The sequence below is a fragment of the Enhydra lutris genome, unplaced genomic scaffold (assembly GCF_002288905.1).
Source record: "Enhydra lutris kenyoni isolate GAN:26980312 unplaced genomic scaffold, ASM228890v2 scaffoldscaffold43, whole genome shotgun sequence".
Taxonomy (NCBI): Eukaryota; Metazoa; Chordata; class Mammalia; order Carnivora; family Mustelidae; genus Enhydra; species Enhydra lutris.
Genome location: NW_019154127.1, coordinates 9,954,836 through 9,972,100, shown reverse-complemented (window position 1 = coordinate 9,972,100; position 17,265 = coordinate 9,954,836). Strand labels below are relative to the sequence as shown.

The following is a 17,265-nucleotide window of genomic DNA, read 5'->3' as shown; positions in this document are numbered from 1 at the left end:
TGATCTTAATATGGTTCTCCACCATGACCCAACTTCCCATTGAACTCTGACCTGATAGCCTCTGAGCTTGCGAGTAGTCTTTCCTATAAATATTCCCCAACATTCCATGAGCATTCCTAAATGTGGATTTTCCTTCTTATTGCCTCGCTTGATTAACTGATTGACCTCAACTACACAAGTATCTTGGATTGCGTTCTGAACCTGTTATCTTTGATTTTGAGTCCAGCTCTGTGGAGGGCACCCCAGACTTGAACATTTGTTCCAAGCCTGTGGGAGGACTGTCCTTCCCATGACTTCCTTTTGCCCCCAGCCAGCCCTGCCCCAGCCACCTGTCAGTCAGCCCTTCTTACCCGCCTTCTTCCTGCTCTCTGCTGCTGAAGCACATACTCTGCCCTCCAAGGAGCCGGACCAAATCAAAAGAAATAACTGAATTTTCCGGACAATCAATGCTTGCCCCTCTTATCATTAAAAGCTTTCTTGTCTTAGTAGGGGTAAAAAAAAAAAAAAAATCTAAGATTTCTGAACAATATCCTTCTTAAACATAATATCCAGAATAAACTTGACCAATTTTTCATGGTAACAAACTGTCCCCATCACTGTTCTTTCTTGCTAAATGCACTATCACAATGAGAAAGAAATAAAGAGAAACATACTGTAACATTTTTGCTCCCAGAAACCTAATTTCTAGAAAAGACTAATATTCTCCTATGTCATCCTATGATAGCAGATTAATTTTATGATTAAAATAAATACAAACCCACGGGATGCCTGGGTGGCTCAATTGGTTGAACAGCTGCCTTCGGCTCAGGTCATGACCCCAGCGTCCTGGGATAGAGTCCCACATCAGGCTCCTTGCTTGGCAGGGAAGCCTGCTTCTCCCTCTGCCTCTGCCTGCCTGTGATCACTCTTTCGCTCTCTCGCTCTCTCTCACAAATAAATAAGTAAAATCTTTTTTTTTTAATAAATAAATAAATAAATAAAAACCCTGCCCTCTCCAGTTCCGATGTGCAAAAATACATAATGTTTTTTATTTTCTGTAACTATACTTCCTTACGAGCCCCATTCCCACAAGTGGGAGGTGAAAACAGGGACAGATATGGAGATTAAACAGAAGCTTCTCTCAGTCTGTTCCAGTTAAAACTGGTCCTAGTTTAGGTTGTCTCTGAGGCTTGCAGCAGTTTTCCCCAACCCCATCTCCCATTTCTCAGTGGAGATAGCATCTATGGGGGGTGGTGCACACTTTCTGTTGGTAAAAGGAGAAAGAGGCCCCTGACCCTCTGGGACCTCTATACCTAGTTCTACTGAGAAGTGACTGGTCTTAACTAGCCAAGCCCATGGGATCTGCCTGGTGTCTACTGAATATGGCCGGTGAAACTCATAGCCTCTTCTCCGCGGGTCAAATCTTGGTGATCTTCATTTGTTGTCTGTTGATGCCAATGCCTTGAGAGCCATCTGTCATCTGATCCTTGGCTAGAGCATCAATCCTAAAGCACGTGCTGTGGGATCACTTGGGTCGGTAACCTTGAGGACTGGGGAACCGGTTCCCTAGCTCTCCACGCAGTTCCGCTCTGTGGGGTCCCACTCCTTGTGGAAGTGAGGGAACCACTATCTTCGGCCCTTTGCCTAGACATTGCATTTAGCCCTTTCAACTTAGCACTTGGCAATGCCATGTTACTCTAGTTCCAGGCTGACCTGGGGGCCTGATGAAGAGGTTTGAATTGCCTGGGCCATGCCAAGGCCGCCTGTGCTGAGAGTTTCCCAAACCTCAGAGTTGTTTCTTCAACCCCTTAATATTTCTGAGGGGCACGGGGAGACCAGAACCCCATCCAATCTCTCTCTCTCCCTCTCTCCCTTCCTCCCCGCCATCTCTGCCCCAACCCTTCCCTCGGCCTCTTCCTCCAGGCTTTCCTATCTAATCATGCAGTAGAAGACACCCTTCACTCAGATACTCCTTTGATTGTGGTTTTGGATAAACTTGGTGGTCGTGAGTCTAACGGGCTTGCCTCTTGATGCATGTGTAAGAAGAGTGTTTAGTGCTTAATGAAACCTTCTTACCCCTCCCCCCGCAACAAGCCAGGATTTCATACCTTTTGTTTTGCCAAGACTTTAAGAACTCAATACTTTTGGGCCACCTGGGTGGCTCAGTCGGCTGATTGTCTGACTCTTGGTTTCGGCTCAGGTTGTGATCTCAGGGTCATGAACAAAGAGTCTGCGTGGGATTCTCTCTCCTTCTGCCCCTCCTGCTTGTGCTTATGCTTGCTCACACGCACTCTAAAATAAACAAATCAATTTTTAAAAAATAAAGATAATAAAATAAAAAGTCAATATTGAGATTTAAAGCTGAACAATAATGCCTTTGTTCTAGGCTTTACCCACCCTGCATGTACTGTCTAAATGCAGCCCTGTCTAGTGGAACTTCCAGTGTGGTCACTAGCCACAAGCAGCTACTGAGCATTGGAAACATGGCTAATGTGACAGAGGACTGAACTGTTCATTTCATTTTAATTAGTTTAGATCACAACATGGCTAGTGGCTGTATTGGACCATGAGGAAAAAAAACAGCAAAATTCACAGCACAGACCCCGGGGACAGAAAAAGTACAGTGAAAAAAGCTGGCTGGGGAGAGGGTAGTGGGGTTATGGACACTGGGGAAGGTATGTGCTATGGTGAGTGCTGTGAAATGTGTAAACCTGGTGATTCACAGACCTGTACCCCTGAGGCTAATAATACATTATATGTTAATTTAAAATTTTTAAAATTTAATTAAAAAAAAAAAAAGCTGGCTCACAAAGCCCTCAGCAATATTGTCTCCGTCACAAAATCTGTTGCTCTGTTAAAAAGTACTTTTTGGGGGTGCCTGGATGGCTCAGATGGTTGTCTACCTTTGACTCAGGTCATGACTTCCAGGTCCTGGGATCGAACCCTGTCAGGCTCCCTGCTCAAGGAAATTCTGCTTCTCCCTCTTCCTCTGCTTCTCCCATCTGCTGGTGCTCTTGCTCTCTCTCAAATGAATTAATAAAATCTTTAAAAAAAAAAGTGCTTTTTGGTGTCAGGAAGGATATATAATGTTATGGCTGATTTCTGTTTCTGCTAGCATCTGCAGATTTTATTCAAAGAATACTGAGTCCACTTAAATTGTTTTATAGAAGAAATCAAGGCCAATAATAGCAAACATTTATAGAAAATTTGGTATTGTGGTTCTCTTTAGGAGAAGGATCGAGAGCTTGAAATTAGAAACATCTATACTAGTCGGATACTTAAAAATTTACATGACAAAGAAGATTATCCAAAAGGTACATTTTAATTACTTTTGGTCCAAATCTATTTTTAAGGATGTAGTTGTATTTTTCTACTTTATATCATGCAAATGATGGATAGTTTAAAAATTGTTTTACTAGGTATTGAAACATGTTGTGATTCTAGAAGAATGATGAGCTGTGGGATATGGTCGAAACAGTAGGAGGGCAAAGACACGCTCTCCTGTCCTCACAGCCTCTGCCAAGTCCCCACATGTCCTTACTGTAGGCGGAGCAGGAGCCCCACTTTCCAGCTGGGAGCAAAATGTCTGTCAGACAGTGAACTAAGCACATCTGTTGGCCAGTGTGTGGGTTTTTAAAATCATCATTTAGGTACAATTTGCCTAAGTAAAATGCACCCATTTTCAGTGTGCATTTCGGCGGGTTTTGACAAAAGCTGATATGCGTGTGACCAGCAGCCTGGTCAGTAGAGAATCTCCCCCTCCTCTTGAGGCAAACACTGATTTCCTGTCAGAGCAACTTCCTGAGTGGAGTCACAGCAGGTGCTCTTCTGTGTCGGCTTCTTCTGGTCAGACTAATACTTTTGAGACTCACCTGTGTTGCTGCTGCCATCATTCATTTGTACCTTTTCATTGCTGAGTAGTATTTTCCCTTCAAGACGGGTCGTACTTATCTGCCCCTCCCCCAAGATCTAACAGCAGAAGACTGATCAAAAGAGGTACAATAGGAACACTCACCCCTGGTTTGGTAGAAAAAGCCACTCCATGCTTACTTGTTTTTTGTTGCTGGTGGTTTTTTTTTAACTGAAATTCAATTAATTAACATATGGTGCATTATTAGTTTCCGAGGTAGAGTTCAGTGATTCATTAGTCTTATGTAACACCCAGTGCTCATTACATCCTGAGCCCTCAATGCCCATCACCCACTTACCCCATCCCCCCACCCTCATCCCCTCCAGCAACCCTCAGTTGGTTTCCTATGATTAAGAGTATCTTATGATTTTTCTCCCTCTCTGATTTCATCTTGTTTTATCTTTCCCTCTCTTCCCCTATGATTCTCTGTCTTGTTTCTTAAATTCCACATGAGTGATATAGAATTGTCATTCTCTGATTGACTTATTTCACTTAGTATAATACCATCTAGTTCCATCCGAGTCATTGCAAATGGCAAGATTTCATTCATTTGATGGCTGAGTAGTATTCCATTGTGTATATACATCTTTATCCATTGGTCTGTTGATGGAAATCTGGGCTTTTTCCATAGTTTGGCTATTGTGGATATTGCTGCTATAAACATTCGGGTGCATGTGCCCCTTCGGATCACTACATTAGTGTCTTTGGAAAAAATACCCAGTAGTGCGATTGCTGGGTCGTAGGGTAGCTCTATTTTCAACTTTTTGAGGACCCTCCATACTGTTTTCCAGAGTGGCTGCACCAGCTTGCGTTCCCACCAACAGTGTAGGAGGCTCCCCTTTCTCCACATCCTTGACAACACCTGTCGTTTCCTGACTTGTTAATTGTAGCCATTCCGACTGGTGTGAGGTGGGATCTCACTGTGGTTTTGACTTGTATTTCCTGGTGCCAAGCGATGTTGAGCATTTTTTCATGTGTCTATTGGCCATTTAGATGTCTTCTTTGAAGACATGTCTGTTGTCTTCTGTCCATTTCTTTATTTTTTATTAACATATAATGTATTATTATTATTAGCCCCAGGGGTACAGGTCTGTGAATCATCAGTTCTGTCCATTTCTTGATTGGATTATTTGTTCTTTGGGTATTAAGTTTGGTAAGTTCTTTATAGATTTTGGATACTAGCCCTTTCTCTGATAAGACATTTGCAAATACTTTCTCCCATTCTGTTCGTTGTCTTTTGGTGTTGTCAACAGTTTCTTTTACTATGCAAAAGGTTTTTAACTTGATAAAGTCCCAATAGTTCATTTTTGTTTTTGTTTCCCTTGCCTTTGGAGACATGTCTAGCAAGTTTCTGCACCCAAGTCACAAAGGTTGCTACCTGTGTCCTTCTCTGGGATTTTGATGGATTCCTATCTCAAATTTAAGTCTTTCATCCATTTTGAGTCTATTTTTGGGTATGGTCTAAGGAAATGGTCCTTCTTATGTAGATGGTTGTCCAATTTTCCTAACACCATTTGTTGAAAAGACTGTCTTTTTTCCATTGGATATTCTTTCCCACTCTGTCAAGGATTAGTTGACTATAGTTAAGGGTCCATTTCTGGGTTCTCCATTCTGTTCCACTGACCTATGTGTCAGTTTTTGTGCCAGTACCATACTGTCTTGATGATTACAGCTTTCTGATACAGCTTGAAGTCCAGAATTGTGATGCCACCAGCTTTGGTCTTCTTTTTCAACATTCCTTTGGCCATTCAGGGTCTTTTCTGGTTCCATACAAATTTTATGATTATTTGTTCCAGTTCTGTGGAAAAAGTTGATGCTATTTTGATAGTGATTGCATTAAATGTGTAGATTGCTCTAGGTAACATAGACATTTTAACAATATGTGTTCTTCTAATCCAGGAGCATGGAATGGTTTTCCAGTTCTTTATGACTTCCTCAATTTTTTTCATGAGTGTTCTATAGTTTTCTAAGTACATATCCTTTGCCTACTTGGTTAGGTTTATTCCGAGCTATCTTACGGTTTTTGGTGCAATTGTAAATGGGATCAACTCCTTAATTTCTCTTTCTTCTGTCTCATTGTTAGTGTATAGAAATGCAACTGATTTCTGTGAATTGATTTTATATCCTGCCACTTTGCTGAATTCCTGTATGAGTTCTAGCAATTTTGGGGTCAAGTGTTTTGGATTTTCCATGTAGAGTATCATGTCATCTGTCTCTGCACTTACTTTTAAAGGCAACAACCTCAAACTTCCTTGCCTTCCTTTGTTTGCTTCTGCTTTCTAATTCAGAATAACAGCCAGCAGAGATGATCATACCAACCATGGAGTCATTTAAATGGGACCACACTTTGAGGAAACTGTAGATTTAGTGGCAGGCTCCAGTGACAGTAATCATGCTAAGCTTTGGTAACTAAGGGCACTGCCACAGGAAGTCAGGAAGTCGCTGTGGCTCACTGCCTCTGGACTGAGGTCCGTGCAGGGAGAGTGTGTCCTCCAACAGGAGCGCCCTCCTAGCCTAAAGCCTCCTTGTTTTGGAATCTAACACTGTGACACCCACAACCTTTGCAGCCCAAAATAAGACAAAACAGGTGAAATGGTAGGAGAAAAGGGAACTAAAAAATGTTATCCATATATTGAAAAAAAGTTTTAAATGTCTGTACATTTCCTTAAACTACAAACTTCAATGTTATTTTAGATCTAAACTCCATGTTGCTTCCACATGTGAAATGCTTCTGACATATAATGTACCTGTTCTATAGTTTCTTCGACCAAATCTGTACAAGCAGACAGAAGCTTTTCACTGACAAGTATGAAACACCAGGAAACCCAAAAATCAGAAGATGTTCCATCTTTGACAGCTAAGGTACAACAGATTTGAGTTCCTGCAGTGTCTGAACCTATCTTTGTGAAAACAGTATAAACAGTGTCTTATTCCCCACAAAAAGTATTTGTATTCATTGAACAAAAAACAATTTAAAATTATGTATACCCTCCAAAAATGTGTTTTTGCTGCTTTTCAAAATTACAGGGTAAAAAGACAACCGGAAACATTGGTCAAAAAGAAAAATCAACTGAAATAACCTGTGCAATTCCGCACTCTATCAGCAAAGTTCCAAACCAAGAGGATTCCAAGAGAAAATATGAAGGTAATTTTAACCACTTTTAAAAGTTCCCTCTACTCTTACTTGATTTAAGTTATGAATTATTCTGTGTGTGTGTGTGCGTGTGTGTGTGTGAGAGAGAGAGAGAGAAAGTATACATAAGGGGAGCCTGAGTGGCTCAGTTCATTAAGCCTTAGACTCTTGATTTTAGTTCAGGTCATGGTCCCAGTGTCCTGGGCTCCGAGCCCTGCACTGGCCTCCCCACAGAGAGAGGAGAACCTGCTTCTCCCTCTCTGCAGCTCCCCCTGCTTGTGCTCTCTCTCCGTCAAATAAATAAATAACATCTTTATTAAAAAATTAATAAAAGTACACATAAAACATATACAATGTAAAGAACTATTAGGAATGAACGCCTTTGTAGCCACTACCATACTTAAAAACTAGGACCTCAGTGTTCCCCAGAACACCTGGGAGCGCTTCCGAACTACCGCCCCGCGCCCCTCACCCACCAGAAATAACCACCACCTTCCGCTTGATGGACCTCGTTCCCGTCTTGTTCCTCCCAACGCGCATCCTGAAATTGTATGTTCAGTTTCGGCACACTGAGTAGCAAACCCAAATCCAACTCAGTAAGCGGCAACGGCCCGGCTAACGAAGACTTTAAAAGTAGACTCCAGGGAGAAGATGCACAGACTCGGGCTTCAGCTTCCCTGGATGTCCGCAGCCAAACCAGGCTGCGGCGCACGGCGGCGAGGGCATCACCTTCACTGCGCCGGGCAGGCAGGCCAAGGACGCTGGGCGCCCAGGAGGTCTGCGGAGCGGGGATCTTGGTGCCAGGCCTCAGGGCTTCAGCCTCTGCCTCCAGCCCCGGCCCCTCCACCTGTGGTACGCAGCTGTGGTGCTGGCACCTGCCCTTCCCCGCAGGCTCCTGCCGCCCCGTTCTCTGAGAAGACTTCTGGCTCCTAAGCCACGTCCTGCTCGGCGGTCAATGCGGTGGCGCGGTGAGAGCGCACCGTCCCGCCAGCTGCTGGAGGATGGGTGCGCGCCAGGCCCGTGTGCGTGCCTTCACCCGACCCGGCGCGACGCGGCCGTCACACCTAGAAACTGGCCGGAAAGTCTAGGTTGGAGATCATTTACCTCCAGAATTTCATTATCTTTTAAGGTGTTGCGTATTTAGACGGAGTGGACACGTGAGTGGGGCTGGGGGCAGAGGGAGGGGGAGAGAACATCTCGGGCAGAGCCCCGCTGAGCCGGGATCGTGGCTGACGGGAAATCCGGAGTCCAAGCCTGAACCGACGCTGTTTTGAAGCCCCCGTCCCGTGGCGTCCATGTTCAACGACTGCCCACGGGAACGTGCCGGCGCCCCACGGCCCGGCAACGCAACCGCTGCGGCAAGTCCCCGGGCCCGGGCTCCCCGGCGGAGCGGGCGGGCTTCAGGAGAGGCCGTGCGCGGCCACCGCATCAGCGTGGGGTCTCCGGATAAGTTCCAACGACACAAGCTTGGCCGCCTCGCTGCGCGCCGCCGCGTCTGGGGCAGGAGCTGACGACTCCGCTCTCGGTTCCTTCTGGGGCCCGAGGTCTGAGTCTCCACGGAGCGGCTAGTCCGCGTCGGTCATTGCGCCGGGGAGCCTATCCCTTAGTCAGCGACTGCTCTGGGAGCGCACACTGTGTCCGGCTGCTCCGAGCACCGCGGATGCAGCAGGGACGACCATACGTCCTCCTCGTGCGCTTCTGTTCCCGCGGGGAAGACAAACGCCGCGTGAAACAAGTAAGGTGTGCAGCGCCTCTGAGGGCGGTGACGCTGCCAAGAACGCCAAGAACGACGACACAGAGGGAAGGGGCAGGGCGGCTACGGTGGGGCTGGGGGGGAAGGAGCGACCGAGCGGACACCTGGGACACCTGCGACGGGCATTCCCAGCGAAGAGCGTGGGCCCCGGAGACACTGCGCAGAGGGACTGAGTTTGAAAGGGACCAGGACGCGCGTCTTCTGTGCAGGTTTCCGCAGGTGTGCACGTCTGTACCTGCAACAGCCCTCCCTCGTAAGAGGCGAGGCTGAGAGCAGGGCTTCCTAAGTGCTGGTAAGGAACGGAAAGGGTCACCTCCAAAAGACTTTTTCATTTAACATTGGATGGTGACCCTCCCTCCCCTGTCAGTCCATACATACCCACCCACTCCGATCCTTATAATAGCTGCCCCGAGTCCCATGGACTGTGCATGCCATTTCTTTACCCGTGACCCCTTGACACACACATAGGATGTTTCCTTGTTACCAAACCATGCTGCAGTTCACATCCCTATACCTATCCTTGTGTATTTTTATGAAGTTTGGTTCTAGAAGTGCAGTTGTTGGATCTAAGAATATGTTCACTTAAATTATGATAGATACAGGGGTACCTAGCTGGTGAGGTCAGTTGGGCACCTGACTCTTGGTTTCAGCTCATGATCTCAGGGTCATGAGACTGAGCCCTGGGTCAGGCTCCGCACAGCGGGGAGTCTGCTTGAGATTCTCTGTCCCTCTGCCTCTGCCCCTCCTTGCCACCCCCCAATGCAGCATGCGTGCTCTCACTCTAAAAAAAAAAAAAAAAGTTAAAAAATTTTTTTGATAGCTCAAACTGCCATCCAAAAAAAGCTTGTACCAATTGACACTCTCACCAATGGGGAACAGAAGTTCCAATTTCCCCATATTCTCCCCAAATCTAGAAACTATCTGCCAATGTGGATGGGGGAAAAGTATCACTGTTTTAATGGCACTCTGTCGCCTAGCAGTGATGAGCATCCACTGATAACTTCTTAGCAAATGCATGTTTCTTTTGGCTTTGTAATTCTTATTTGGTATGTTCTAGGAAAGTAGGACATTTCAAGCTCGTTACCAGCCCCTTTCCCTGTATTCTCGTGTGGAATGCAGGTTATGTTCATGTGCCTGTCCAATGTCAGTAAGTGTGCTCTTCTTGAAGCATGTCTTCTTGAAATAGAAATCTGCTCATTTTAAAGACCACTAAGTAAACTGTTTTTTGAATATAGATTTATCGAAGGAAGAGAAACATTTGGAAGAACCACCACCTCTGGAGAATATTGGAAGACAGAGAGAGAGAAAAGAAGATCAAGAAAAGAAAGCCACTTTAGTGAAAGAAGAAGAACTACCACCAAAAAGAATTGAAGTAACTCATCCTGAACGGGAAGGCAAGCAGGATGACGACACAGGGAAAGAAAAGTTCAAAAGAAGTCTCCAAATAAATGACACAGACAAGGCGCCTGATAAAAATGCTGCTGCAAATATCAAGATCCCCTTCAGACAGAGAAAGCATTACTCGTTCACAGAAGCCATTGAGAACCTGCATCACGGGCTTCCTGCCTCTGGCGGGCTGGTCAGCGCGGCTGTGACGAGAGGCGGCATAAGCACCAGCAAGCCTCGCGGGAACTCAGAAGGCCTGAAGCCAGAACATTCTGTGAGTGGGTATGAACCCTCTTTTGGCAAGTCTTCCCAAACAAAAGCAAAAGATACTTTCAGAGATAAGAAAAACAGTCTGATGGAAGAACTCTTTGGGTCAGGCTATGTCTTTAAACATGACCAGACCAGCACGGCTGCTGCTCAACAGGCTGACGAGACCCTGGAAAGTAAAAAGACGCACCATCTACCTCCCAGTCAGGCCTCCGCCAGCAACGCTTTCGGAGATTCTAAAGTAACTATGGTAAATTCCATTAAGTCGTCTTCACCTACAGAAGGAAAAAGAAAAATAATTATTTGAATATAATCAATATCCTAATACATTCTGGTATCATATTCTCGTTCTTATGTGCCTTTAATCTCATAATGTTAGTGTGTGTCTGCGTGTGTTTCTGTACTTGAACTGACTTTGGATAATTAAGGTTTTGTTATAACCTAATTTTAAAAATCCACTGTGTATTAGCCAATGACATTTCAAATATAAAACTGTATCTTTTTTCCCTATAACTGAAACATGTCCATTATCTTTTGGAAGACTGACTTATTCCATGGCTTTAATATTCTGTGGGACTCCATGGCTCGTTAGTCCGAGTCAGTCAGCCAAGGGTCACACATCTCACATACGTAGGAATGTTCGCAGCAATCGAACTGTGTTTTAACTAAAAAAACATGGAAGCAGTTTTGAAAGAGAAGATTCTACTTTAAAAAAAAAAAAAAGGCACAGTGATTACCAACAGTAGTTTTATGAAAATTATTTTTGAGTGTTCTCCAATTCAGCTAAACTGCCTTAGTGATGACTCTCTCCTTGTTTACACCTGAGATTCACTATTTTTATTTCTATTCGTTACATATCTATACCATGTCCTTTTTCCTGTTAATCTTGCCATAAAAGAGCACCAGGCATAAGAGTGTCCACTCCAGCGAGCTGCTCTATCCTAACACTCCATTGCACTAACAGCATCTCTTATCTGAACTAGACAGGGGCTTCACTCCCAGCACTAATCATTTTACTTACCTTCATTTATTTTTAAGGGCAACTTATTTACAATGTGAACCATGCTATTTCCAAAGAGGTTTATGGATTGGTGTGTAATATTAGCACTTTAAAAAATTGAGAATAGTAGAATAAAACTTTTAAAAGAAAGTGAAAACCATGGTGGGGAAACAATTGTATTTAAAACCAAAGAGGAGATAAACACTGTAAGGCCCTAAGCTTTGATCTTTACGAAAACCACAGAGGGGAAGAGAGAAGAAAGGGGAGAGGGGGAAGGAGAGAGGAGAGTTAGATGTCCCACAGGCTTCTAAGGGGAGATATGCAAATGCCTGTCAAATGACATAAATGCCTTGCCCTAAATTCTGAAGAAATTTACTAAAAGGATTTTTAAAAATGATATATGAATAATATTCCAGTGTTGCAATGTCTACTTGCTTTATAGCAAGATTTTTCAAGGGATCTTTTCTTATGCCTACCCACAACAAGAGCATAAAAAAAAAAAAAAAGAGCATAAATCATAAGGGTCTGACTCTAGATCTCAGCTCGGGTCTTGATCTCAGAGTTTTGAGTTCAAGCCCCACGTTGGTCTCCACACTGGGCATGGAGCCTACTTAAAAAAAGAAGAGAGATCTAGGCTGGCAGTGCCCCCAGGGCAGTAGAAATGCAAACTATCTCTAGAAAAACCTGTCCTTGACCCAGGCCTCAAGAAATTCCCACAAGATAGTTAAAATAAATAAATAAATAAATAATAACAACAAAAAAAACACCCACATACATGCAGTCCAGAAAATGATAAGACACAAGAAAACAAGGTGCTAAAAGAACCAACAGGCACAACAGATATCAGGTTCAGATCTGCAAAGGCTGTACATGTTGGAATTATTATATACAGAAAATAAACATGTTTAAAGAAATGAAGTTTCTGAAAATATGAATGAAAAGAACAAGAACTCAGCATATGTGACAAAACGTAAAAGACATATATATAATCATTTAAATTAACTCTATAGGGCGCCTGGGTGGCTCAGTGGGTTAAAGCTTCTGCCTTCGGCTCGGGTCATGATCTCAGGGTCCTGGGATCAAGCCCCACATCGGGCTCTCTGCTCAGTGGGGAGCCTGCTTCCCCCCTCTCTCTGCCTGCCTCTCTGCCTACTTGTGATCTCTCTCTCTCTCTCTCTCTCTCTCTCTGTCAAATAAATAAATAAATCTTTAAAAAAATAAAAATAAAAAAATAAATTAACTCTACAAATGGGCTTCACAGCAGATGAACCCAGAACTCAGAGAGCAAAAAGATCTGAAGAAATGATCAGCATTGAAGCAGAGAGAGCAGAGAAACAATGCGAGGGGAGTTTTACAGGCACACACAGATGAAAAAGGCTGAACTAGTATGTAATCCGAGCTTCTGAAGAAGAGAGAAGAGAGAATGGAGCAGAGCTAAATATCTAAAGAGATAAAGGGTGAAAAATACCGATTCAGAAACTCCAATAAATTCCAACAAAATAAACAGAAATAGAAACAAAACAAAACTCACACCTGGCTAGGCATGAAGAAACTGCCAAGCAGTTTCTTGACAAAGGGAAAATCTTAAGACCAACCACGGAAAAAGGCAGCGTATTGTCAAAGGAACCACTGTACTACTCATCGGTCATGACAGTAAGGCAGAAAACAGTGGGGTGCCAACAGGACAGCCATGACCTAGAACCGCACACCCTCCAATACTATTCCAGAAGAAGGAAGAGGCAGGACACGTTTTCAGAGCCTCACTAATGCAGAGATCAGCTAACCTTTTCTGTAAAGGGCCAGATAGTAATCACTTAGGCTTCACAGGCCACCTACCTTCTGTAACACCTTCACGACACCACTGGAAGGTGGAAACAGCCACAGGCGATACACAAACAAACAGGCCTGGCCGCGTTCTAATACCACGAACCAAGTGCAGCCTGCCACCTCACTCCTGTTCAGACTGACAGACCTCAGGGAGAACTTGTTTGAGATAAAAGGTCTCTTGTGCGAGCGAGAGAGTGGTGAATGTGTAGTCCTAAACATCGTGGTTTTACACCATCTCTTGTGGGGTCACAGAGAGGGAACACAAGGCTGAGGCATCATATGCATGATGACAAGCACCTCGTGCACCGGGGGGAAGGACTGACATTCAAGTGTTGACTCACACTGCTGCAGAGGGGAGGACAGCATTAAGCATGGACAAATTTTCTAGTGTTAAAACAAAAATCGAGTAACTTCAAAATTTAAGGGGGAGGACGGGAAAAAATAAATAAAGAAAGAAGGCAATCGTGAGATAACAGAAAGTATGTCCTGGCCTCTGCCCAGGCTCCCGGCACAGAGCTCTGAAACCCCAGTAACTCCCTGTGGTAAGAGCAGTTGGAGCACCTTTTGTTCTGGGTATTTGGTCTCTGACCCCTTCCTGACACGGGGCTCTGGAAACCCTGCTAATTTCCTAGGTGATGGGCGTGTCTTTTGTTCTAACAAGGTGACCCAGGTGGGCTCCTGGATAGGGGCTAGTCACCAGAAAGACCACACTGGGATTAGAAGGTTGGAACTTTCAGCCCCACCCCACACTCTTGAGTGGGGAGAGGGGCTGAAAACAGAGTCGATGACCCCCGGATGCCCATCTGAGGAAGCCTCCATAAAATCCCAGCAGCATGGGGTTGGGAGAGCTTCTGGGTTGAACACGTGGAGGTACCAGGAGAATGGCATCCCTGGAGATGGCCTGGAAGCTCCACGCCCCTTCCTACACACCTTGCCCTAAGGATCCCCTCCATGTGCTGGCTATCAGAATCATTTATCATATCGTTTCATCATAAACTGGTAAATGGAGGAACTGGATTTCCTGAATTCCGTGAGCTGCTCTAGCAAATTAATCAAACCTGAGGAAGAGGTCATGGTAACCTCTGATTTATAGCTGGTTGGTCAGAAGCACAGCCTGGACTTCCTGGTAACGGGTAGCCCAGCAAATAAAAATGCACCAGTAAGACAAACATGTGAGTAAGACAGCCAATAACTCTAACCCAATGGACACATACAAGAAGACAACTTCAAACTTGTATTTTTTATCACAAATGGAGCATTTGCAAAAAACTTTATCCTAATATATTTTAAAGTTGAGAAGAAATGGATAAATCCTACACTAATTTTCCTAAATCAAGAAAAAATACAAAACTAATAACCTCATAATCACTAAAGAAATTGAAATCTTTAGTTAATCTTTCAGTAAAAAAAAGAGAAAACTCAGATTTTACCAGCAAATTCATCATATATTCAAAGAATAAAATAACTCAGACTTTAAACCTGTTCCAGAATATAGAAAAAGGAACATTCTCCAACTCATGATTACAAGACTGGCATAACCCTGATAACAGAACCAGATGAGGAAAAAGACAATAATGTCCACACTCAACACTTCTATTCCACCCTGTACTGGAGTTTCTGGCCAGAGAAATCGGGCAAAAATAAAATAAAAGGCATTGATGGGAAAAGAAGAAGTAAAACTATCTCTATTCACAGATGACATGATCTTGCATATAAAAAATCCTAAGGTATCCACTAAACTATTTATTGGAACCAATAAATGAGGTTACAGAATATAAGATCAATACACAAAAATCAATTTCTATGTAACAATTTCATTTAAAATAGCATCAAAAGGAATACTTATGAATAAATTTAACAAAAGAAATACAAAATATCATCTGAAAACTACAGGGCATTGTTGAAAGAAATTAAAGATCTAAATAGTTGGAAAGATAGCCCAAGTTCATGGATTGGAAGCCCTTATACTGTTAAGATGGCAATACTCCCCAAGCTGACAAATTCAGCACAATCCCTACCACAATCCCAACTCACTTCTTTGTAGAAACTGAGATACAAATTCTCAAATTCATATGAAATTGCAAGAGACACAGAACAGCCAAAACAATATTTAAGAAGAAACACAAAATTAGAGGATGCACAAGTCCCAAATTTAAAACTTACTACAAAGCAACTGAAATCAAATTATTGTGGTATTGGTCTAAGTATAGACAGACAAAGAGGTGGACAGAATACAACTGAGAGTCCAGAAATAAACCCATGTTGTACAGTTCATTGATTTTTGACAAGGTTGCCTAGACCACTCAACAGGGAATACACAGTGTCAACAAACGGTGCTTAAACAACTGAAGATCCACATACAAAAGAATAAAGTTGAACTCTTACTTCACTCTCTATACAAAAATTAATTCAAAGTAGATAAAAGACTTAAGTGTAAAAGTTAAAAATATAAAACTCTTGAAGAAAACAAAGACATAAATCTCTGTGACTTTGGATTTGGCAATGGATTCTTAGATACGACACCAAAAGCACAAGCAACAACAAAAATATTGGCAAATGCTACATGATATTCATTCAACTTAAGAATGAACTCTCAGGCACGAGTCAGTGCTGAGTGTCGAAAGAGGGATGCGTACTCTTTACATTCCAAATATGCAAGCAGAAAAGCTAACTCACACAAGAGAGCCCCAAGAGAGGTTGGCATCCATACTAGTGTGCAAACCAGCAACACATACAGCTTTGAATCTGCTAACACCACTAAAGGCCTCTGTCCTGAAGGACTTATAAGAGAAGAGCATCCTAGGGGCGCCTGGGTGGCTCAGTGGGTCAGGCCGCTGCCTTTGGCTCAGGTCATGATCTCAGGGTCCTGGGATCGAGCCCCGCATTGGGCTCTTTGCTCAGCAGGGAGCCTGCTTCCTCCTCTCTCTCTCTGCCTGCCTCTCTGCCTGCTTGTGATCTCTCTCTGTCAAATAAATAAATAAAATCTTAAAAAAAAAAAAAGAAGAAGAGCATCCTAGAAAATTCTTATAACTGTTCATTGGTTAGCACCTCAACTACAAAGAAAATATACTCCCTGGAGAAGACCTACATGGCTCTCGTGGAAAGCCATTCTTTTCTAAGTTAAATATTCCTGGCTAATGACTTAAGACATGCTGGGAGAGGAATAAAAAAGCCTAAGGGAGGTGCCTGGATGGCTCAGTGGGTTAAAACCTCTGCCTTCAGCTCAGGTCATGATCGCAGGGTCCTGGGATCAAGCCCCACATCGGGCTCTCTGCTCAGCAGGGAGCCTGCTTCCCTTCCTCTCTCTCTGCCTACTTGTGATCTCTGTCTCTGTCAAATAAATAAATAAAATTAAAAAAAAAAAAAAAAAAGAACTCATCCATGAGTTTCTAAAAAAAAAAAAAAAGCCTAAGGGACAGTCTCTGGCCCAAAAGGCACTTGTAGCATCACTGAAAACCCTTTATCACACACACAAAAGCATCTAAAACATTAGAGACAAAACTACACGACAGGAGACATCCCAAGTCAATACAAAACTGGTTGACAAATGAGTCAAATAGATACGTAAGATGTTCAGATGAGGAAGGGAAGAAAAAAGAAATCACTGTCATCTAAGGTGATTAGAGAGGGCTTCACACATTGCAAGGAGGCTCAGCACACACACAGACTGCAGGGGAGGCTCAGCACACACAGACTGCAGGGGAGGCTCAGCACACACACAGACTGCAGGGGAGGCTCAGCACACACAGACTGCAGGGGAGGCTCAGCACACACAGACTGCAGGGGAGGCTCAGCACATACACAGAAGATGGGGCAACCCAATGGTCAAGCGTCAGAAGAGCTCCTTTCCACTGTTCTCCTTTCTGTAGCTTTTGAATCCAGTACTATGTTTATTACCTATTTAAAAACAAATGACATTTTTGAAAAACCACAATGTAAAACATGAAGGACACTTACATGTCCATTGTCTCGTCTTTGTCAACTGCTGCTACGTGTGGGAAGGTCCCCAG

At 43.6% G+C, this 17,265-nt stretch overlaps 1 protein-coding gene across 3 annotated transcripts in view; it reads left to right on the top strand.

The window, feature by feature from the left end:
* LOC111155622 (LCA5L, lebercilin like) overlaps positions 1-10,756 on the top strand; it is a 29,965-nt gene extending 19,209 nt beyond the window's left edge. For all 3 annotated transcript variants that reach the window (XM_022515891.1, XM_022515889.1, XM_022515890.1), the window contains 4 exons: positions 3,209-3,293; positions 6,648-6,751; positions 6,917-7,034; positions 10,011-10,756. In XM_022515891.1, coding sequence (XP_022371599.1) covers positions 3,209-3,293; positions 6,648-6,751; positions 6,917-7,034; positions 10,011-10,735 — 1,032 coding nt within the window. In that variant the 3' untranslated portion in view covers positions 10,736-10,756. The remainder of the gene's footprint in view (positions 1-3,208; positions 3,294-6,647; positions 6,752-6,916; positions 7,035-10,010) is intronic.
* Positions 10,757-17,265: the final 6,509 nt, after the last annotated feature.